This window comes from Onychostruthus taczanowskii, unplaced genomic scaffold (genome assembly GCF_017590055.1).
Source record: "Onychostruthus taczanowskii isolate IOZ18803 unplaced genomic scaffold, ASM1759005v1 scaffold6, whole genome shotgun sequence".
Classification (NCBI taxonomy): Eukaryota; Metazoa; Chordata; class Aves; order Passeriformes; family Passeridae; genus Onychostruthus; species Onychostruthus taczanowskii.
The window spans coordinates 8,741,362-8,765,784 of NW_024503679.1; the positions used below are offsets into that span (position 1 = coordinate 8,741,362).

Below are 24,423 nucleotides of genomic sequence, written 5' to 3' on the forward strand. Positions count from 1 at the left end.
TGTGTTAAATATGGATTTCTCACAAAGGTTTTCAGCTCAAGGCTTTGCAGGTTTTGCCAAAAGGCAAAGTCATCTTGCTGTGATCCACGAGATGTCACCAGAGGGCAACAAGTAACTGGAAGTTTGTGTTAAATATGGATTCAGGCTCAATGTACAGTTAATTAAGAGAAAGGTTCTTAGAAAGAGATCATGGGAAAGCCCAGCACTCCTCATGCTGGCTGACATAGGATGCTCCAGGCTGCAGCATTTTATGTGCAGACAGCCTCTTCTCTTTTCTCTGTTTTGTTATGGTGTAACAGGAGCCTTCACTGTTCAAATCAGAATGCACCATTCCAGCCAGCTCAAGGGACAATAATCATAGCACAAAGCAACACTTACCTAATTACTGATGAATGGCAGAGAGATGGGACTCAGACTGCATGACTGTGCCTTCAGTGAACCAGTGTAACAGGTCAGCTGGGTTTGTTCTTTCTTTATTTGTTTCACCTGACCATTCTCATGGAAAATCCCAGCTGGGTATTTTTCAGGATTGCTAAATTGAAGCCTTCAAGCTTCATTTTTTCAGTTTCAAATGTCCTTCTGTGACCTTTTAAATTAATAGCTACTACAGTTTCTACTAAAGGTTTATTTGCAGATTTACCACAGTTTTTCTCTAAGGTTTCAATCAGATGAGACAGGTTGACCTGCTCTAATTAATTGGTGCTGCCAAAAGGTGTAATTCTGGTTCCCTGTCCTCCTTATGTGACCTGCTAGTTCCACTGCCTTCCTTGCACCACCTCTGATGCCCTTCTGACAGTTTAGTGATGGATTCAGCTCACTAAGCCAGCAAAAAACTGTATTTTTGGGGTGAGTTCTCTGTTGAATCACTGAGTAGAACTGGCTTATTGAGGAGTCATATTAGTACCAATACTAGGATTAATACAAAGGAAGGAATAAGGAAACAATAAGCTTAATCTCCCTTCCCTACACACCTACATCTCAAATTCTTCTGTTCCCTTCCCACCTGGGAAGGAGTGTAAAGTATCTATTAAACAAAATAATTTTTGTAAATGTAAGAACCAGGTTTGCAGTCTGTGCAGAGATAAATCAACAAATCTACTCACAGCAGAGTTCAAGCCATTCCATTTTCCCCTCAGTGCCTGGCAGAGGTTCAGGAGATGAAGGTCAGTACATACATGCTCTGGCACTACTGAAACTGTGCTTACATCAGCAGTTTATTAGTATTTTTCCATATGTGTCCCCACTTCTGAGGATGATGCTCACAAATCTATAATGCATCAGGATTTCTAGTAGGTCAGCCAGGGGAGTTAACTTGCTGGTCCAGTTGCAGCTGATTTGACATCACTGGAATACTTTGCAATCACCAACCTCAAAAAAGTCTCCTTCTAAAGGAATGAGCCACTCCAGTGACTAGAATTTCCAAGGAAGTCTTGTCTAGTGTATTACCCAGGTCCCTCCTAAAATCTAGAAATTTAGATAGTACAGGGTGCCTTTACTTTGCTGCGTTATGTTACAAGCTCTTTTATGTTCCTTTATGTTAATGACATTGCTTTTGAAAGATAAAATGGTGTAACATGACTGGGAATAAACACATCATGATTCATTAGACAAAGTCATATAGACAGTCCAGATTTGTGTGTTAAAAGTGGAGACACAGAGGCAATCTGCTACACTCCACAGAAGATGAGAGGTGTGTGATTACTAGGGTAGCACAAAATGACAGTGCTATTACTGGGTATGCATTTATTAACTATGGATCTCAGCTACTCCAAATCATGATCTGTCATTTAGCCCACTGGTCAGAGGATGGAATCTTTGATACTATTGTGGTTTCTAGGCTATTGAAGCTAAAATTCTTCAACTATTTTAGATAGAGTGGTGAGCTTAGATTTAGCTCTCTGCTCTTTTACGACTGGCTAAAGAAATTCTAGGTGAAGCTGTCTGAGTCACGGTGAGACTCATCTTTCTGTTGCAGAGGGGTTAGAAGCAACTGCTATGAAATTCTAGGAACAAAATTTTAATATTCTGCAGTGACATGTGAGAGATTCCTGGTGCTGGATGGTAACTAAATTCTTGGCACTGAGCCCATCCTCATCTTTCTTGGATAGACATGGTTGGGATTCATCAGAACAGATGTGTTCTCCAGGATCAGAGGAGGGAGCTGTCAAAGCTCAGGAATTATCTCCTCTCCTTGTAGAGAACTCCTAAAGGAGCCTTTCTCAATTCTCTTTCATGAAGTGCAGAAAATGCTTCCATCCCATGAATAGATTTTGAATTCTGTTGGTTCATCAGACACGCAGTGAAGCTCATTCCAGACTACACCAGCAGAGTTAGCTCAGAGTTCAGTCAGCTGGGTTAGTACAGGCACCCCAGTCCCAGCAAGCTCTTCGCTCTCTCGTCTGCTGAGAAATTACCTGTCAAGAACTGGAGTGACCATGGGAACATGAAAGGGTAAGGATTAAGCACAAAGCTTAGCTGAGAATTTTAAAGTACTAATTTCCACCAAATTTTGACTTTGCCATTTTTTCTTCATTTATGATGGAAGAGTAATTGACATCCACGTGTCCAACTCCAGTGTTGTTTTTTTTAACCACTCAATTAAGCTTGACTCAGATTGAGCATAAAACTCTCCATGGATTTATTAAATCCTCTGAAGGAGACACTCAAATCAAATCCTCCTTGTATAATTTGTTGCTATCCTACCATCAAGGCAAGACTGTACTCAGCAAACTTTTCAAAGGCAGTGCAGTATGAGCAATGTTCACAGCTGCTGCCAAGAGCAGCATCAAATGATAGGGTGTGCTTATCAGAGAACAGTGATTTCCTAGAAAGAGGGGTGGAGGAAGAGGCTTTGCTCTCACAGCCTGCTGCCTGGGCAGCAGCAAAGTGAATAGATGAGCTCTGCCATCAGGTTTAGTGCAAGGGTACTTCAGCCTCTTTTACATGAACAAACCCCTTCAAATTATGAGAGCAGTAGCTTGCTTACAGTTGCAAGTGATTAAAGGAGCCAGAATTTGTATAATGTGATATGGCTGCAATTCTAACTAGTGTGAGTGAGCAGAAAGCTGAATGCAGTTGTTATTTCAGGGTCACAGCAAAGCTATATTAACAATTTCTATAAATATTCTTAAAGAAAGATGTGAAGCAGTTTTAAAATTTTAAATGCTTGTATACAACGGGCTGTGTTGCAAGACCATACATTTGAGATTAAAGAAATTTCAAATGTCCTAGAGCCATGAAGTTCACTTGGCAGCCCTGAGAGAAAGTATTGTCACAGTACTGACCCTAGAAAATGTTGGCAGATTGTGTTACTCTATGCATGGAAATACTGGGCTGAATGAAATCTATCCCACCAAGTGATGTGCCTCTTGCTGCATGAACCTCCAGCATTTTTCAGTAGTCAGCACTGCACTGCCTCTGGAAATGACAGAGTGTAAAATGTCAGGGATTATGGCCACCAAATCCTTTGCCTTCATAGAACTTCATTCAGCTCTGTCATCTTTCTATAATGGAAACGTGACATCTAAAATTAAAACAGGCATTTATATGCATGCTGAAACTCATCTTTATATGCACATGCAGTGCACTAATCAGAATGTAGATTTCTACAAACTCAGGGAGGAAAAGAAATTAATTATTAAGTCAGTCATTTCTTTGATGTAACATAGTTTATGATTGGCCAGAAGGACAGTGGAAACTCTTATCTTTCTGAAATCAGGTGGATTCAGTCAACAAGGACTATTTTATTTGCTCAAACTTCCAAACTTTTTTTTACTACTTTTAAGCCAAAAATTTAGTCTAACAATTATCTCACCATGGCTCTTTCATTGTGTTTTCTATTTCATTGCAACTTCTATCTCCTCACTGGCTAATGCCCTGCCCCTCATGTTTATGTACCTCTCCTACCTGTACTGTCTCCTTGGCTCAGTTACTGAGCCTTACTTTGAATGGGGCTACATAACTGCATTTCTCTATATCCTTTCAGTATTCCAGCTACTTAGTTCCCAAAAAAGGAGTTAAATTATTTCCTAAGTTATCAGATGAGCTTGAAATTCAGTGCAATGCATATTAGCATTGATATACTATTTTGAGTTATATATGTTGGAATGTGTCATATATGTTTTTTATTTCATTTTGCAGTTAATTTTTAAAGAAATTTTAACAAATAGATATGAGGAGCAATGTTTACTTAAATAATATAAAATAATGCACTAAGAATTGCCTCATACCAAGACTTAGAAAAATTTGACCTATTGCTACCTAAGTTTCCTGCAGAAAACATCTACAGAAGTCATCTACTTTTACCAAAGGAGGTAAAGACAAGGAAGGTTTTGGCCTTGCTTCCAAGAACAGGAGGTTACATGGCCATGGGCTGTGTATGTGCATCTAGATGTGTCTGCTCTCCCCTTCCCTCCCTGCAACTTGAGCCTACTGGCTGCTTTCAGGCACATTTGGGAAAGGGTCAGAGGTCTCAATGGTATTAGGTTTCTGTGAATCTCATGATAATAGCTAGCTGGATAGGAATAGAGACCCCTGAAATGCCCTAGCAGAAAGGGGAAGAGCTATTAGATAGCAGTGTAACCACATAATAGAGATTCCTTATAAACTTGCATCTGTGATTGTAGTAAATGTGAATGTAGGAAATAAAAGTTTATGTTTCTGATTTAGCATTTACCATATAAATTGTATGAAAATATAGGAGATATTCTTAGCTCAGTTTCATCTTAGCTCTTGTGCTCACAGGGGTGTTTCATTCTGTAGTCAAAACTGCAGTGTAGCAGATTGTGTCCAGTCTGATGGACAATTTGGCATTAGCATGTCACACAGGGAGAACAGAAAATCTTCCAAGTATCCAGAACTGGCATTTGGGGAAAACTACAGGACCCTTCAATAACTATAAGAGATAAACAGGCAGAAGCTATGTAGAGTTTGTTATGAAGTTTAAACATTAAATGGGGTTTGGTGAAGCTGGGATTAGGGATAAAGAATTTCCTGCCTTTTTATATATGTAGCTTGTTCAGTTGGATACATTTAATCTTATCTTTTGAGTGTGAAGAATGATAAAGCAAGATTTGTATTATTAAATTAGAATAGAAATATCTTTCAAAGTACTTTGACAATAGTACACTGCTTTAGCTCTATAAGAAGTCACAAGTTAAAGATCTTTCAAATTAGAGAAATTGTTTTAATTGTGTGTAACAATATTTTTACTGTTTTTAGAGCTCAGAGTTAACTACAAAATTATAAGCTTTAGAGGAGGGGTGGAAAGTAATTTTAATGTTTTGAGGTTCATTTATTCTTTCCATTTGGAACAGTTCAGACTTTTGAACTTCAGGAAGTTTGAAACTTGCTTTCTAAGAAGCATACTGGGTTCTTCTGTGTTGTTTCTGATAGCTAACAGATAAGATTTGCTGGGCCAAATTCTCTTCCTGGGGGTGATAGTCTGTTGGAATTTAGCAAGCAGTATCCTTGACAAGGCAGTAGAAGGAAGGAACTGAAGTCTCTATGTGTCTTTTTGAGCAGATTAAGTTTCTGTAAGTAACATAAAAACTGTTGAGTAGATCTAAATGTTAAGACCAGCTAACACTGGATTTACCATTTTTAAAAAAAATCAGTAATATAACAGAAATACTGCTAAGAAAGGGTGAGCTGCTCCTTAGCCTTTAATATCATATCTCCCAAGTCACACGTGTTGCTGTACCACACCACAAACCGAAACAACAATTGAAGAACTCAGTTACTGGGCAGATGGAAATTCATATCTAAGCAGTGATAAAATCCATTGAGACTTCTGTTTCTCTAATAGAGACAGACATGTTAGAGATTAGACAGGTGAAGCTAAGACAAGATACTGTCCTAAAACATACATGAGTTCATACTTTGAACTTCAGTAACCCTGGTTTCATCGCCAAGGTGACTTCTGTGTCTCCTGTTGCTTTTCCTAGTTCTGTAGTTTTAAACTCGAGTTTTACTACTTTTTATCTTATTCTCTCAGGCTGTTGGGCTAGAATGTTGCTCTTCAGTCGCTGGACCTACTCTGTTTTAAATGCTTTACTTAGTTGTCAGAATGAGGTGATTCTACATAAGCCATTCAAGGCACCTTGTGTCATTTTAAAATGATAGATAGACTATAAAAAAACATGCATAGAGCTCCTTTAAAAAAAGCCACAACTTGCTAATTAATATTCATAGGCCAAAATTCAACAATAGAAATGTGAAGCTCTTTCTTCTGTTTCAAGTTAAAATTCCATACTAAGGTGAGGTTTGCAGAGGAAGGAAGTATCTTTACTAGATCAGCACATAATTGAAAAATAATTGGCAAGCTTTTGGTTAGTGAGGTGAGCTTTCAAGGTGTTACAATAATTCTAGCAATTTTGTGCAATAAAACTAACCATGTGGTCTTTATAAAAAGATTTTTAATCTGAAAAGCTCCATGGCTGCTTAGACAACTCCAAGTTCACATAAACTTCTTGTATTTGAATGAATGAATTTGGATTTCTCTAAATTTGAATAATCATTACTGGTGTTGTGCTCCTTGATTTATGTCTCTATTAAAATATACACTGCTAGATCAAGTCCTACTTGTAGAAGTAGAGGAATAAAGAGCTGCCTGCCATACAAAAAGCAAGAGGACTCTGGTTTTGATGCCAGAGGGAACTGTAAGGAATGACACTTTCACACACCACAAATGCAAACTGATGATGCCTGTATTTGATGTTAAGGAATAAAAAGATGTAACCAAAGAAACAATAAGTAACTGCTTAAGGAGACAAATGAGGTTTTTTTTCCAGTGATCCAGAAGATGGTCAAGTGAGGACAGAAGCATAGTGATAGCTCTAGAGTGCACTGTGGATGGTTAGGGAAGTCTGGAGGTCAGATGATAGTTTAAAGGCTGGGAGGAAAATGCTATTTACCATGAGTCAAGCCTTCATGGTCAGACTGCAAATGTGCCAGTTAGGAAAAGGAAAATAAATCTGCTTTGACTGTACTTAGGCGAAGATTGGCTTGTGTCCATGAGGAGCTACCCATAAAAAAGTAAGAGAGATATATGAGATATGGGAAAGAATGTTTCCACTAAAAATAATTCTGAGCAGAACAAATCCAACCCAGAATAATTTTTTTTTAATAAAATGTTAGAGCATTCAGCAAAAACTTGTTGCAGTGATGGTGAGGACTCTATAAAGCATCAGACCTATGTAGTAAGTGGGGAAAGAAGTGTTGTGCAGAGTCAGAAAAACTATGTAAACTGAGTTGATAAAGAATGATTCAAAGGTCCAAAACTAGCTGATAAGTTGAAAAGGACAGAAAAGGAAGCAAGACCTTTGGATTTAGCCACAAGCCAATCATTAATTTTTTTAGGTCAATGTGAGTAGAGTGACCTTAGCAAAATCAACTGAATCAAAAAGCAAGAATTTGAGCAGAACTAGCATAAACTTAATGGGTTTTAATTTTTTTTTATTAGATGACAAAAAATGGTAACTAGGAATTAAAAAACATCAAGAAAATTTCTTTTTGAAACTTGAAAAAATAATCCTCATACAAGAATAGTGTTTGATGGAAATATGTTACAAATGAGTCCGAACAAGCTGAGTGAGTTATGAGAAAATTCTGCAGTTGTATGAAACAGAGTAATGTATACTTGGTATTATGCCAATTAAAATAATTAACTCTCCTCTGAGAACTGTATAAGTTCATGGAGAACTCGTACTGTGTTATTTCTCCTGGGAAGGTGTAGTGTTTACCTGTGCCAAAAAGACAAACTGCTGAATGAATAATTACCTAGTAGAATAAAACACAGTTACTTGTGTATCTAAGGCATGTTAAAACTCTGGCTGATTTGCTGTATTGTAAGACCATAGCTTATGTTTTAATATATGTAACCACCAGTGATGGTTACCTTTTCCTGCTATAGATACGTGTGCTGAGTTCACCAGTACTACCTGCAATCGTGCATGGAGAAATAATGTTAAATGTTGTGTCTGTTCAAGCCCCAGTGTAGGAGCTCTGGAGAGCAGAGCATAGGCTGGAGGAGTATTGAGCAAGGCACTCGTGGATGATAAAGGCAGAACCAAAAATCTTGGATGAAGAAAAATGCTGGAAGAAAGATATGGATTTTTTACAACTTTAAACGGAATCATTTGGATAAGACTGATTTTTGGTATGTCTGCTTTTTACATGGAAAAGCGAAATTATTTAAAGTGAACTTATGTGCAAAGTAGAGCAAATGTAGAATAGTGGGATATACTAAATATGAGTAGAGCTGGTTGCAAACACATTTCTTGTTGTAGACTGTTTCTGTTGAGATAGAGGTATTTTTGAAGATAAGTCTGTTGATTCTATCACGGAGAGGTTTTGCAGAGAAACATACGTACCGGTCTACTAGGAGCTAACCAGTTTATGTTTTCATTTTAGGACAGCTTTTCATCATATCATAATATGGATTTTGAGAAGCCAGAATTTGAAATTTTTCGGATATTCTTGAAACATCCCTTCAGTAATTAAAAAATTCAAATATTTTTTTTAGGCGAATCACAAACTCTTCAGGTTGTAGTCTAAAGATCTGAATTCTTAATGTATGAAATATTGGAATTTTGGTAAAGTCGAATTTGTCGACTACAGGTTTAATGAAGAATATGTGTACTTGATGACTAAAAATAACCGTATGATGCACTTCGGACACATTTTAGAGAAAAATTTTAAAACGTGACTTTCTCCAAGCCAGGTTGCTGCTGCAGAGTCCTTCGTGGCAAGGAAATCCGGGTGCGTTGGAAGAAGCCGTCGGTCATCTCTGGGGCTGGGTCTCCCGGGGCTGCCTCCGAGCCCGGCGGCTCCGGGCTGGGAGCGGGGGAACCGTGCCTGGGGGGAACCGGGCCGGGCAGAGCCGGGCCGGGCAGAGCCGGGGCAGCCGGGCTGGGCAGAACCGGGGGGAGCGCAGCTGGGAGCGGGACAGCCGAGCCGGGCAGAGCCGGGCAGAGCCCAGCGGGGAGCGGGACAGCCGAGCCGGGCAGAGCCGGGGGAGCCCGGCCGGGACGGGGCGGGCCGGGCCGGGCGCACATAAAGCGGAGCCGGCCCGTCCTTTCCCGTCCCGTCTCGTCTCGTCCCGTCCCGTCGTGTCCGGCCGGCGGCGATGCTGCGAGTGCGGTGCCTGCGCGGGGGCAGCCGGGGGGCCGAGGCAGCGCACTACATCGGCTCGAGGGTTGGTGCCGCGCGGGGCCGGGGCCGGGGCGGTGCGGGCTGAGGCTCACCCAGCATCCTCCCGCCCCGGTCTGCAGTGCCGCGTTCCGATCTCCTCACCCTTCTAAACTGAGTGTGTCTTCAAAGGCAGGATTTCCTTTAAGCATCTGCTAGGCTGTGAATGGATTAGAATGGCTGTAACAAGCCGTGTTTCTGTTAATACTTCAAATGCATTGCTTTGGGATTAATGTATGTTAATACATACACTGCTTTGGGATTATAGGGTTAAGGCGTTCGTGGGCTGAGCCATAGCTTTTTGTCTTTTGTAAGGGATGCATAAATTTCGTTCTTATTTTTATTTTAAGCTTCGAGGAGCCTTTACAGGATGGGTGCAGCGAACTTCCCAGAGCACCCAGGCAGCTGCGGCCTCCCAGAACACCTGTGCTGCTGATGACAAGGCTGCAAGCCCTGTGCCCAAGGACTGTCTTGTTTGCTCATACAATGAATGGGACCCATTGGAAGAGGTCATTGTGGGAAGAGCTGAAAATGCTTGTGTCCCACCTTTTTCTGTGGAGGTTAAGGTAAACAATAAAAACTAACCTTAAATAGAAAATGTGGAATTTATACCTAGGATTTACTTAAGCTTTAACGTGCATAAAGTGTGGTGCTTACTCTTGGGAATTCTTTCAAGGTAGCTGTTTACATCTGTGAAACTTTACAGCATAGCCATGCTGGTAAGGGATGTGCTTTTTTCTTTGGACTTTCAACTGAATTAACTGTTTTCACAGAAGTCACTAGCAGAGACAACTTCTAATATATGTAATATAGCCCTGATGTTATCAAAGTGCACACACAAACTTTTGAGATGTTTGGACTGATGAAACTTTAATTTGGCTGGAAGCTAAATAGGGTTACAGCTTGAAAAAAAAAGTGTTGTTTTCTACTTAATAGTCTGAGCAAGATTGAGTTCTGTAGCTGTAGACCAACAGGACTCTTGTGTCAGACAGCTCTGAAGTAGCTTACTGAAATTCCTGTGTGCTACAGTAAATAATTTGTGGAAATACATAGTCCACTGTTTTTTCAGCATTTTTCTGTGCCTAAAACTGCATCAGCAACCTAAATAAATCCATGACTCTTTGTTCTCTGGAATCTTGCATTTAAAACAGTAATATTAAATAGAGGACTTGCTCCAGATTTTTGTGTTCTTCACCTGGACTTTAAAGTTGCTGAGTGTGTGTGTTACCTGCATTTATGAGCATGTTCTTGAGTCTTTCATTGTTACAGTACAGCACTATCTGCAGGGCAGAATGTAATCCATGGCTATCACAGCAAAACGAGCTGGCACATGGATTCTACCCAAGAGACCTTAGGAAAAATTTAAAGGATAGCCTGACAAAGTTGACTCAGTTAAAAAAAAAAAAAGAAAAGAAAGAAAGAAAAAAAGAATTTTTATCTGACATTGAAAGAATGGCAAACAAAGATACTGAAAATAAGTTTAAAGTGCTGGAAATGGTTGTTTAGTGGAAGTTTGAGATATGTACTTGTACAGAAGACTTTTCTTCCCTTAGCCCTATATATATATATATATATATATATATATATATATATTTCAGAATGTGTTATGTTTTTCAGAGACTCCAAAGATATCCTAGCAGCTTCAGAGAAGGAGGTGAATGAGGGTTAGCATTTCTAATATACAAATGTATGTATGTGCATTCATGTAGGACTGACATAATGTACAGAAAGAGTAAGGAAAAAAAAGTCTAACATTTTACATTGTGATATTAAATGAGGCAAAATTCAGCTCCTAAGTATTGGTCAGGGGCTTGCTTTAGCACAAAAAAAAAATATTTCAAGTGTCTAACTTGCTGAAGTGCCACCTGCTATACAGGTTTTACTGCCTATTAAGCCATAACTACTCACAATAGGCCAGAACTTCACTTTCTTTAACATGTGATATCAAAAGCTCAGTGAGGAATGTCAAAGTATAGGATTACCTCTGCAATTCAAATACCTGTGACTTAGGGTTAAAGCAAGATTTAAATTTGCTTTATGTCAATTGCCAAGTCCACAACAAGTAATGGGAACAGAGCCAATTTGAGATGTGGTTCCCTCTAATTTTCTCTGCTTTTGTCTTAAATATTGCTGTAGAAACTGCAACAGTAACACCTGGAGGGTGTTGCTGAGTAATCCAAGCAGTAATCCAGTCCTATCTTGACATTATTATTATTAATTAATAGATTAATGATTGTTTAAATCTCCACGTGGCCGAGAGGTAAGGTGTGTCCTGTTCGTGCCCCTGAGAGCAGCAAAACTAGAGCTGATGGTGTCATGTGCTGTCTGCTGGGTGCACGAGGGGCACTGCTTAAAAAACTGCAGTTTAAAACTGATGAACTCTACACTTACAAGGAAAATTCAAAGCTTTGGACTTGAGACACTCCAAAAAATGTATCTCAAATTATAGCAGATTGGTCAACACTTGTGTGGAGATTGTGGTTTAAGGTTGTATGGGTTTTTATTTGCTAAATATTTAAATGCAGGAAGTATGGCTGCATTCAGCACTCTTTTCTACTTTGAGACAAGGGTTTGATATACTCAAGTGTTTTTGCTGTGATGTGGGAATGATGTGCTTGGCATAAGAAGGAGGAAGGAAGGAAGTGAATAAGGAGCCCTGCATCTCTGATGAATATTAATGAGCTGATACTTAATTGCATACCTTTTCAGAGCTTGAAACAGGTTATACTGAGGTAAATACAATATTTGAAAACTTGAAAAATCTTAACATTAATTAGGAAGATGTCCTGTTTGAATCAGCACTGCCATGAAAAATCCCACAACTGAGATGTATTCTGAAGCAGTTGAGTCAAGCAGTTGAACTTTATAGCTTTGTATTCTGCAATGCTTTTCAGTACATTTTGTGAATAAGAATGCTTTTTGGGTGAGGAGTATTATTAACACAGATCCTTGTATCTTGAGTAAGAAGATGAGAGTGTGTGCATGCGTTTAGTACTGAATAAGGCAAAAAGAATTATGATCTGAATTTAAGTTTTAATATCCTAAATTTAACAACTGTCTTTATGAGGTTAATGGTACATCTTGATAATGGTAATTATTTTCCATGACAAATGTTTAAAGTAAATAGCAACTATAAGGAACAATAATGCTGTTTCTTAATTACAATCTTTCCTAAAACACTATTTCTGAAAAGAAATAGTTTGTTTTAAATGTTGTCTTTTCTGTGTCCTATCCATTCTCCTTTTTGAACATTCTGAACTGACTTGTATGTCTGTGACCAAAGGGGCCTGAAATGTCAATTTCTTTGCTATGAAATACATGTCCCAGCCATTTACCCTTTTCCCAGCTATTTGGAAGGCAGGGAATATGAGTAGTGTTACAGTGCTAACCTTTATTCTCTTGTGACTTTTAGATGACACCATCCCATTAGTGCCACAAAAGTGTGGTTCCTCAGGTTTGAAAAAAAGCAGAGAGGAGCTGCACCTCTTAGGGATTGATGGTAGTCACATACAGCATGGCTGGCTCTGAAAATAACCAGCTTCAATCCCCAGGACGAATTTATCTCATTAGCAGAACACGTCTCCATAGGAATGCTGAGCACTTCATGTGATCTGCATGTGACTTCTGGCCAGCTGGCAAGTTTGAGGTGCTCAAATTACCCAAGACCTCACTTACAGAAAAAGAACAAATTCCCTCAGGAAGGATGGGAAGAAGCTTCAGTACTGGAGGAGTAGGATGGCCATGCTGAGGCTCGCTGTGTAAATGTTAAGGCTGAATTTTCTTTCTTCTCTCTCACCTCTATAGCATGAGGCAAATCTCCTGGATTGCTAAAGGGGATCAGGCCTGCCTGATGGATGGCCTTGCCTGCCCAGGGCTCAGTGGCAGTGCTAGCACAAAGGAACACCATCACTCTGATTTTGGGGGAACATTGTGCTCTGGGAGGGGGTCAGGACTGCAGTGTCAGAAGACAACCCCTTGTTTGGAGGGACAGGTTCTTCTGCATCCCCTTGCTGTCCCTCCAGATTGCTGGCATTCCAGATAGGCTCTGTATGCACTTGCATCTCAGCTAACTCTGACATGACAGAGGAGCATCAGATGCATCAAACTGAAGCAGCATAATTTGTTTTGATTATGTGTCTGGTTTTACTCACTCATGAGAACTGGGACATTATTTTGAATTTGTTTTTAATTTAAGAAGGCCATCACAGCATTTCAGCAGAGGATTTAGGTCTGTAAATGTTGAACATGCTTTAATCCAACCCTGGCAGGTGAATTTAGCATCTTTTGCCTCTTCCAGACTGCTGCTGCACCTGAAGTACGGCCCCTTCTGGCAAACAAAGCATGTTAGCTGTACTTGGGATGGCTTTAGAATTTCTGATGTCACCATTGTGACATTGCTGAAGTGAGGTTGTAAGAAGGTGACTACAGATGTGCATTTTGCAGATGAGCTCAAGGTTGTTTTAATTTAAAAACATATCTGATAGCCTTATTAAATAGCAGGGTCTACAGTGTTTGCCATATTTGGAGTGTTTGCAAAAGGGTTCTGTAAGAGGGACCAAATGGCCACTTGGCAGCACTAGTCACTCAATACTTACTGAAGTGTAATGTAGTCAAAATATTTCAGGAACAGATAAAACGCACACTCAAACACACTAGGATCAAGAACAAGAAACTTGAAACTTTAACAGTTGCATTTTATGTATCTATTTCACTCCAAAATAACTGGTGCTTATTCTTTGTCACTTCATGTGCTTTTGTTCTAGGCAAACACATATGAAAAATATTGGGGATTTTACCAGAAATTTGGAGGCCAGGGTTTCCCCAAAGACCATTTAAAAAAAGCTATTGCTGAAATTGAAGAGATGTGCAATATTTTGAAGGGAGAAGGTGTTACTGTCAAGAGGCCTGATCCAATTGACTGGTCTGTGAAGTATAAAACACCTGATTTTGAGTCTACAGGTAAATGTTTTTCCATTATTGAGGTATTTTCTGTTTAGCTCTTGTCTGAGACGTTTTGGATGTCATCTAGTCTACCTTCCAGCCAGGAGCAGGATTATCACCAGCTCTAAGTGAGGTCAGTGACTGTTTTCTGTATCTAATACTTGGAAGATCTCCAGGGATGGAGATTCTGCCACCTGATGTGGTGTCCAGCTTCAGTGCTGGGTGAATTTCCTGATGGGAGACCTTTGCCTGACACCCAGCCTGAACTTCCACAGGAGCACTTCTTGCCAGGTTCCCTCTCTGTGTTGTCACTGCCACTGCCAGGAAGCGCTAATCTGTCATGGCCCTCAAAGTGGCTGTAGAATGTTTCTGCTTTGTCTCCTACTTGAAAGCCAAGTGCTCAAAGTCCCTCTGACCCTCTTGACAGCTCTTTGTTGGATCCACCTCAAACTATGGAAGAGAAAACAGTTGGAGGCAACACTTTACCAGGAAGATCCTGACTAGTGTCAAGGAAATTTGAATGTTCCTTCAGCTGCACACATTCCTCCATGTATGGTTACCTGCAGTGAGAGCACACTGGCTCACCATGTAAAATATATTTTTATTTTTTTCTAGTGGAATTCAAATTCATTGAGGAACAGATAATGTTAAGGAAAAGTCTAATGGGACTGCTTTCTGCACTAGTTCTGTGTTCCATTCCTCCTCTTTTTAAAAGGATAGTATATAAAGAAATGCTGTTCACTTGGAAAATTTGCTGCCCATCATCACTTTTTAAAGTCATCTGGGTAATGCATAAGCCTTGGTCTACTTAATTTTCATTAGCCAAATTATGAAGTGGAGGCTTGATGGTGGATGGCTTTCATCTAGCTGTGACTCTGTTACAGGTGAGGCTTTGTAGCAAAACTTCCATGTATTTTGAATGAAAAAATATTACTTTGAAAAATTACTGAAGAATGTAAGGACCTGACATTATGTGCTGTATTCCTCACATTGCTAAGGGTTGTTTTTGCTATTATTTTGGATAGAAATAATGGTAAAAAGAAAGGGAAAAGTGCCTGAGCAGAAAGAGCTGAGAAAGGCATATTTGTCTCATTAATGGCCACTTTCCTTTCAGGTATGTATGGTGCCATGCCAAGAGACATCCTGTTAGTGGTGGGAAATGAAATTATTGAAGCACCTATGGCTTGGCGTGCTCGGTTCTTTGAGTACAGGGCCTACAGGCGACTAATCAAAGATTATTTCAACAGTGGTGCTAAGTGGACAACTGCCCCAAAACCCACAATGGCAGATGAACTCTATGATCAGGTACTGTTCTAATTTTCCTTCAGAGCTTCAGTTCCCCTTATACAGAATTTTGTTGATAGTTTCAACCTGATATTTAGGATTCACAAAATTGTGAGGGGGAATGTCACAAAACAACTCTGGAAATTTGGTTTTTTTCTAGTGTATGCAAACATGCTGCAGACTTTCCAGCTGAAACTCAGTGTGTGCAGTTAGAGAACAAGGAACAGGAAGTTATGTCTATTAAATTCCTCTGCTTTGAATTGTTTTGGTTACTGGCTGTAACTGAGCATTACTAAAGAGGAAGGAATGCTAGAAAAACATCACAGAGATTACTTTCAAGAATAAAGATTCCCTGGGAATGTCCATATGTCCTGGGTGCATTGGGAAAGTGGGAAATAATATATATTTTGCCACAGAAAAAATCCCAACATGTAATCCTTGTTTTGCATGATGATTGGTATTTTGAAAATCACACAAAATAAATAGTGAAAGATCTAAACTATATTTACCACCTTCCAAATATTTTAGTGAATAGTTTCTTAATTTTTTTCCTAATAATTTTCACTTGGACAATTTTGGTAGTTTCCTATAAGTCCTCAAATGCATCAGAACCTTGGTGACAGCATTTATAATAAATGCAGTGAAGTAGTTTTGAAATGATTCCAACTTTCTGGGAACAGTGTCATCAGTGATACAAAGGAGACTTTGTTAAACAAAATTACCTTAGAGTCACCTTCAGTATTAGAAAACTGCTGGAGCCTGTAATTATTTATGTGGCATTTTTAATTTGTGCTGGATTTTTACATCTCACTTGTTCTGAATTGCCTTGTTTAATTTTAAAATTATTTGTGATAATAAAGATCCATCTTCTAGCTTGAAGTTCTGCTCCATTCTAAAATGTGGAAGAGTGAGGAGTCCACATTCATTAGAAAATAGCTTCCAGTCCAGTATTTCTGTCAGTGTGCAGTGATTTGTTGGACTGGTATTAAACTCCACTGGTAATGAATACTTTTGATCTGGTTCTGAAGAGCAATTAATCTCTTGATACAACTTTTGTCTCTTATCTCATGACCTATTCTTGAATGTGCTTAAAGCCTTTCACTTTTATTTCCACATTTAGATTTTCTTTTCTATTCTAATAAGAAGTAACCAAACCAGCTCCAAGGAACACACTAGCTATCAATATTAACACATTTTCCTAATTTCAAATTACTCTCCACTAGCCAATTATTTGAGAACTTTGTTTTAACATCTCCAACCTAAAGTTGTTCTCTTCTCTTCTCTACAACTAGAATTATCCAATCCACTCTGTTGAAGACAGGCATAAACTGGCTGCTCAGGGAAAATTTGTAACTACTGAATTTGAGCCATGCTTTGATGCTGCTGACTTCATTAGAGCTGGAAGAGATATCTTTGTTCAAAGGAGCCAGGTAAACGAAGCTTTCTTTCAACAGTTTTGGTGTCTCTCTTAGTGACTGGTATTTTGTCTTTTTAAATTCCTGAGCAGTGTTAAAATAAGAGTTGGCAAAAGAAATTGCTCTTCATAGAATATTTGATATACAGGATAAGACTGCCTTCCAGGTAAGGGGTTAGCTGAAGGCACAAAATTCTCTATTATATTTGCTTTAAACATTTAAAGAAATGAAACCCTGGACAAAGTAAACTTGGATGCAGTTTGTATTCTAGGCTAGTAAAGCTGAATTTGTCCTGTTTCTCAGGTTACAAACCACATGGGTATTGAGTGGATGAGGCGACACCTCGCACCAGACTACAGAGTGCACATAATATCCTTCAAGGATCCCAACCCTATGCACATTGATGCCACTTTTAATATCATTGGGCCTGGTCTTGTGCTGTCTAACCCAGACCGTCCCTGCCATCAGGTGAGAGTGTACAAGTGGGGAAAGTGTTTTGTGTTTAAAAACCACTCAGCTGGGTTCATTCCCTGCTGGGTAATTACTATTCCACACGTTCCACTGTGTGCTGCTTCCTCGGTCCATGGTTAAATAGGATGGAAGTAATCTAATTTTTAATGATGTATCAAAGCAAGCACCTGGGATATACTACTTCTCTGAACACTTCCACTGCTTAAATACTTTAATTGTATCCTAAGAGAAACTGAAGGCCTTCTGCTGCTCAGATGAGAAATCTCCCTTTTTATTCCTATTTTGGAAGCCTCTCCTTTGGTGTTAATTGAACCAATGGCAGGAAGCTGGGAGTTGCTCTGGCATTCAGCTTTGAATACCTTCTGAAGAGTAGGGAAGAGAAGAGATACATAAAACCTGCTGCCACACTGAGGAAAGCTAATACTGCTGAGCAGCACAATGAGATCAGAAAGCCTTCCAGGGTGTGAGAGCTCATCTCTGTTACAGTCGTGTCACTGCACTGCAGTGCTTGAGGATTTTTGTGAGGATCCCTGTGGCTTTAGAGGCTGTAGGGCCCCAGGGGAATGGCTGAGCTGACCAGAGGGACAGAGCTAGGTGCTGCCACTGTGGAGCCACGTGCGGAGCAGAGCTCCTGAGAGCAGCGTTGGTCTCTTGGCAAGTGCTCTCAATGAAATGCTCTGATGGAATTGCTGCTTCCTTCAGCATCCATCCCGAGAGTATAATCTTAAAAACAATCTTATTTTTTCCTCCCCTTTTCCCTTCCACAGTTTTTCGTAGTGTTACTTGGAAGAGGACATTTCTCTTGGTCTCCTTGTATTAAACCCATGTTCTGGGACTTTTTTCAGGGAAAACTGCTGTCTGTGCAGATAGAAAAGATAAATGCAGCTTGCTTTCACAAAAACTGGTTTGGCCGTTCTGGGTGAGCGGTGGGGGTGTGTGAATGGTGTGGGTGAAAGAGGGCTTTTCTTGAATGGTGCCGATGAAAGGGAGCTTTTCTCTAAAATCCTGGCAGGCCGGGCTGGCTGTTAAGGAATCGGGATTGGAGCTCCTCCTCGTGGTAACGCTGGAGCACTCGCGAATATTCTTCCAACTATTCTGACAATGAAGATGAAAAGTCAACTCTCCTTTGCCAAATTATCCTCCTCTTAATTTTAACTTGATTGTGTAAATCTTAGAGACACAAAATATTCCTTGGGATGCCCTTACATTGTTCCCTTTGTTAAATGAACTGCGCAATTGTTTTCTTATAAAGTGTGAAGGATAGGTAATTTTGTGTTATTTCTGATGGATTTGTTTTTAGAAACATCAGTGTAACTCATATTAATAGCTTTTATAATCATATAGGAAGAAATAACATCAAAAAAAGGTAGTTGAATGTGTTTAGGTTGTTACCAACACTTTCACTTAAGAAGCTCCAAATTGCAAATGCTACCTTTTGTCTTTAACATATCTAAAACCAATAGAAATAAATGCTATTGGTACACAACATCTAAAAAGACTTTAAAAAATGCTTGTATGAAAACTGAGTTTGTAGATGAATCCTGAATGGGGGCCAGAATAGTGAACAGAGGGCAGGGGATGTCATGCGTATTGGAATATTCTGGGAAAATCTGGCACAGCTTGGAGGACATAATGTGATATTCTAAAAACCCTCTTGAGAATATGTTTAAATTGCTCTTCCAGATTGAGCTCTTCAAGAAAGCTGGCTGGACTGTGATTCAACCCCCAGTGCCACTCATCCCAGATGGTATAGTCACCCTTCCTTTCCCAAGGATTCCAAGAGTACTCTTAAGGGTATTAATGAGGAGTAACATTGGTACAGTGCAAGGTTTGTTCTCCTGTTTTAGATCACCCACTGTGGATGTCTTCTAAGTGGCTCTCCATGAATGTCCTAATGCTGGATGAGAAACGAGTGATGGTGGATGCCAACGAGACATCCATTCAGAAGATGTTTGAAAAGCTGGGTATGTCCTAACACACTTCTACACACACTTACAAGACAATTATTGTGCTACCAGCCGGGGTAAATGGAGGTTTCACTCAAAGCAGCCAGAACTGGAAAATGTACTCAAACAGCTGGATCAGCAAGTAAGAATAATTCAGTGATTTTTCTCCTGAATACTTCAGCCATAGAAAAATGGTCTTCTTTTGCCCCCTACAGCTTGCAGCACATAAAGGTATGAGTAGCAACTGAAGTTATTGCTAGGATGCCTTTGAATGAGCTTTTTAGATGTAAACTGTCCAGTTTGAGGGTCAACATCTGTCTTGCAGAGGTTGAGTGCACCTATTGCTGAATGATATAGAGCTGGGAATCCATCATTGCCAAAATTCTTTCAGATTTTCTAGTTGCAAACTCATTGTAATTTAAATGTCAAATTAAGATTACTTAATCCAGGTATTTCTGCTCATTTAAGGAGAATCTCAGTCCTGTGAGATGAAGCTTCATGATACCATGGAATTCCTTCAGATATGCAGTGACAGGAGAACTGTATTTGAATATAATATGGAAGTCTTATTATGCACAGCTGCTCAGTCTCAGGTTGTTTTATTGCATGAGCAAAGAGTTGAGGATTTAAAAATACTTGAAAGTACTTAAAGAATGGGGCTATTAATGCTAATCATGGCTTATCTTTCACCTTGAACTTCACAGTCTATGTAAATTCTAAATAAATTCTGGTAGTCAGAAAGTTTGAAGGACTGAGATGGGTCTACTGGGAAAAAAAGTATTGCTGACCTAAGAGGTAGATTCTACCAAGCTGCTCCTCAGCTCCTGAAAGTGCTGAGAAGCAAAAAAGGCAAACTCAGTAGAGAGAAGTTGTCTGATCCTTCTTTTGGGACTTTGTATTAGCTGAGCCACAGCTGAAACATCCATCAGAGCTGAAACATCCATCATAGTTGAAAAGAACAGGTAGGAAGCTTAATCTAGGTAGTAAGAGGCTCTTTTCCTTTTCAGAGATAAAGGGAGTCAGAGCTATCTACCTTGAATACTTATTTTCTTAACAGGCACTTGAAAGAGCACATTCAGTGTCTGAATCATAAATGCTTACACATATTTATCTTAATGTGTCCTCATCATATATTGTAGCAGAATTTCAGCTGATTCTTTACATACTGCAAAACCTGAATTTATCTTTTTAGTTCTGGCACATTATAACACATCAGACACTGGCTATGCTCCAGGCACTGTGTAATCCTGAGGGTACCACAGAACAGACAAGCCAGCTGTGTTTGTTCTCTGCCTAGAATTTGGGAAAACAAATTCTTAACAAAATAGTAGCAAATACCTTCCACATTTACATCTAGCCATGTGACCTGATAAAGTATCATCTAATGTTCTGATCAGGTTTGATCTCTGCCTAGAATTTGGGAAAAAAATTCTTAACAAACTAGTAGCAAATACCTTCCACATTTACATCTAGCCATGTGACCTGATAAAGTATCATCTAATGTTCTGATCAGAGCTTGCCATGAGAAGTTGAGAATCTAATTTTAAAGTGTGCCTTGTACATTTCTTGCAGGCATTTCCACAGTTAAAGTGAACATTCGCCACGCCAATTCTCTGGGGGGTGGCTTCCACTGCTGGACGTGTGACATCCGCCGCCGTGGCACCCTGCAGTCCTACTTTGACTAGGAATGAGCACAATAGGGAGCCCTGGTTCAGCTTCTAAAATAGGCATAGGAAATGAGCAAATCACTGTCACTCTTGTTAAAATGACTGCATGAGCTCTAGTGCTTGGTAAGTGGTGTCCTCATAATGGTCTGGGTAATGTCTTATTCTTAAATACCCTTCACTTTCAGTAGGATAATTGAAACTACTTCCATCAGCAATACAGGTTTTCTGGCTGCCTTTTTGAAAGACATCGTCTATGAAGCCTTTTCACATTGGCTTTGAGTATAAAAGCTTGACAGGATAGCTAAAAGGTCTTGTTAGAATAGCTTGGCCACTCATACTGGATATCTACCTCTGTCTAGTTACCTTATTAAACAGGCAGCTTGAAATGTGAAACTTGAGTAAACTTTTCTTATTCCTTTTAACTACTTCATCTTTCTAATATATTAATGTCTAATGAAGTTGAAATAGATGCAGCTGTATCGATCTCTTAGGGAACCAAGTAATTTTATCATGTTTTTCATGTCTAGCTATACAGACATTTACAGAGAATTTTCAGTACGATCTAACTTCTAATACATGTTCACTTACTTGCCATGTTCTTCTACATTTTCTTCTGATGCATGTCATGCATATGAGTACTTTTTTATATTGCTTTTTGTATTGCTGAAGTTGGGTTTTATTTAACTTTTAAGTGTACAAATGATAGCTAATATTCTGCTTGTACAGGTTTCAGTCTGAGTTGTTTACATAACTTAAAAAGAGGCACAAAAGAAAAACCCAACAATAACTCCCCCCCAACCTTAAGCTTCTGACATCTTACAACCCGGACTTCTTTCAGCTGTAGCAGATACAGAAATATGTATCAAACATGCCTGATGCTGTGGAGGAATTTGAGTTTTGATTCCTGAATATGTACTTTTTATGCTAATAAAGTTTTTTTGCATTCTCAGTTTGTTGCACTTCTGTTCATGTGTAAGTATGAAATGTCTGGAAGGATACAAAATACACATGGATTTTTTCCCCCCTGTAAAACTGGTGACATCTTAAACTCCTGTATAATGCAGAAAACCTTTGTAGTGTATTATTCATATACCATGTTTCTACTTCTGTTTTTCACAGAGGTATGACTGGTGGGGGAAAGTACCACTGAATATTTCCTGCTACACAGTGGAGGAATCTGCTCTTACAACACAGTGTACCCTGACAGAAAAGATGTCAGGCAGAACATGCTCACATACAAGCTGTATGGCCATATTTTAGAGTTTGATAGGGCAGGTCAAATATCAACAACACAAAATACTTTGACATATGGAAAGAGGTAATTAGGCAGCTGCCAGCACTTAATGAGGTAGAGATGGTGTCTATTTTCTCTCTAAAATCGAGGCTTTATAGAAAATGGAAATTTCTCTGAGGTTTCTCTAACCAAGCTTTGTTTTCCACTATTGGCACTGGAGCTGGGCAGCTGCATTAGAGCAGCATACACAGCAGGTCATCTCTCCCATTGCCCTGCATGCTGCAGTGCCAAAACCTCTGTGTGTCTGTGCTTGGCACAGGATACCATCAGCTATGGCTGAAACCACTAGAAACTGGCTAAAAGTGGATTAATAAGACATGTGCACCCTGGGTGCCTCCATGATTTAGGAGACTATATTTTCGTATCATGTTATATGTGACACTCTGGTTTTATAAACATTTCAGCCTTTTCCCAGTTTTTTTTTGTTTATCCCTTAACTGTGCACACAGTATCAAGTCTTTCAGCTTGAACACCACCATTATGTTTCTGAAGTAATTTGGGTTTTTTTTCTGCCAGTAATACAAGTTCTTTTACCTTATCCACAGATTTCTTGACTGGTTTGGGAACAGACTTGCCTCTCTTAATATTCCAGTACTTAGCTTTAGGGAGTTTTGGATGTTCATCTCACCTTTTTGGGGCATTGGATGCTGCAGTGACAAACCCAGAGTGATTAAAATTGTGGCCTTGTCCCACGTGAGGCACTTGGCGAAAAGTATATTCTGGAAATTGCATGTAATGGGATGAGGGCCGAGTTGTTAGCAGGTTTGGATGGGTGTGTCCCTGTGTAGTACTTAAGGCAACCCAGTTCCTCCTGGGCTTTCCCTACAGCTGCAGGGAATGAGCTGGAGAAAGGGTGGTGGTCACTGTGGCTTGGTTGCCTTGCAGCTGCTCCATGATTTTAGGAGAACATTAACTGCTTTTGTAAAGTCATGCTTAACCTTCTTCTTCTCAAGTATGGTGTCTCACCCACCCTGTTTCACATGCTCAATCTTGCCTTCATCTTTTTATGTTCACCACTGTGGCTGGTGAGTATCTAGCTGATTTATGGACTTGGAGTTATGTACTTATTTTGAGGTGACTGTGTGCTGGTTTTGGCTGGGACATAGCTAATTTCTTCACAGTAGCTGGTCTTGGGATTTGTTTTGGATTTATGCTGGAAACAGTGTTGATGACACAGGGATGTTGTAGTTATTGCTGAGCAGAGCTTTCACAGGGGGGCCAAGGCCTTTTCTGCTTCTCACAAGGAGCTGGGAGGGGACAGAGCTGTGAATGCTGATCCCAGCTGGCCCCAGGAATATTCCAGACTATCTGGGATATCTATCTCAGCATAGAAAGCATGGGGGAAGAAGGAGGAAGAGGGTGATGTTGGAAGTGATGGTTTTTGTCATCTGAAGTCACTGCTAGGTTTGACGGAGCCTTGCTCTCCTGAACAGCCTGCCCGTGGAAAGTGGTGAATAAATCCCTTGTTTTGCCTTCCTTGTGTGCACAACTTTTGCTTTACCATAGAACTGTTTATTTCAACCCATGAGCTTTGTCACTTTTACATTCCCAGTTCCCCATCCCACCAGGGAAAATGAACAACAGGCTCCATGGGGCTTTGTTGTTGCCTGGGGGTGAAACACAGCAGTCTGACAGTTGTTAATTTTGGGCTATGTCTCTGCATTACTTGGAGTCTGTGGGAGCAGTGGTCTTTATTTCCATAATTTGGGAGTTACTGGGCGGTGGGTGCTGTTAACACAGCTACTTGCAAGCTCTCTCTTAAATATTTGTTAGTAATGGTGGATTTGTCTCCACAGCTATCTATGTCTCATTTTAGCCATAAGATGATGTTGATATTCTGACCTTATTGTGAGCTGTGTCTAGGACAAGAGAAGTTCAATCCCGACTCCAAATGACAAATTTTATCCAGGAGGTGCTGGCAAAGCCCAGCGACAGCAGCACTAGAGGGTGCTGCTGTGACACCAGTAGCTTTCCTCCAGCCTATCCTAAGGGATGTTTTAGAACCACTTTTTGTTTACTCATCTTGTTTCTGACGACGTTTTGATCAAAGTCCTTGAAAACACCACAATGTTTTTCCCAGCTGCAGATATAATTTGTGTGATAATACATAAACTATTATTTCTCAGCATCAAAAAAGTACATATCTATACACGTGAAAACAACGGCTCTGAGTGTAGGGACTCAGATGTTTCCTTAAGGGCTGGCTGGATTGTTCA

At 39.8% G+C, this 24,423-nt stretch overlaps 1 protein-coding gene across 1 annotated transcript; it reads left to right on the top strand.

The window, feature by feature from the left end:
- The first annotated feature begins 9,069 nt into the window (after positions 1-9,069).
- Positions 9,070-21,862, top strand: GATM (glycine amidinotransferase). Its single transcript, XM_041418863.1, has 9 exons — positions 9,070-9,196; positions 9,540-9,755; positions 13,953-14,148; positions 15,245-15,435; positions 16,707-16,844; positions 17,133-17,297; positions 18,984-19,047; positions 19,148-19,264; positions 20,819-21,862. The coding sequence occupies exons 1-9, from the start codon at positions 9,128-9,130 to the stop codon at positions 20,929-20,931; spliced, it is 1,269 nt and encodes a 422-aa protein (XP_041274797.1). The 5' UTR covers positions 9,070-9,127; the 3' UTR covers positions 20,932-21,862.
- Positions 21,863-24,423: the final 2,561 nt, after the last annotated feature.

Coding starts and splice junctions, on each gene's coding strand:
- GATM (XM_041418863.1), top strand. CDS start 9,128: ATGCTGCGAGTGCGGTGCCTGCGCGGGGGCAGCCGGGGGGCCGAGGCA. Junction 9,756..13,952: donor CTTTTTCTGTGGAGGTTAAG/GTAAACAATAAA, acceptor CTTTTGTTCTAG/GCAAACACATATGAAAAATA. Junction 15,436..16,706: donor CAGATGAACTCTATGATCAG/GTACTGTTCTAA, acceptor CTCTACAACTAG/AATTATCCAATCCACTCTGT.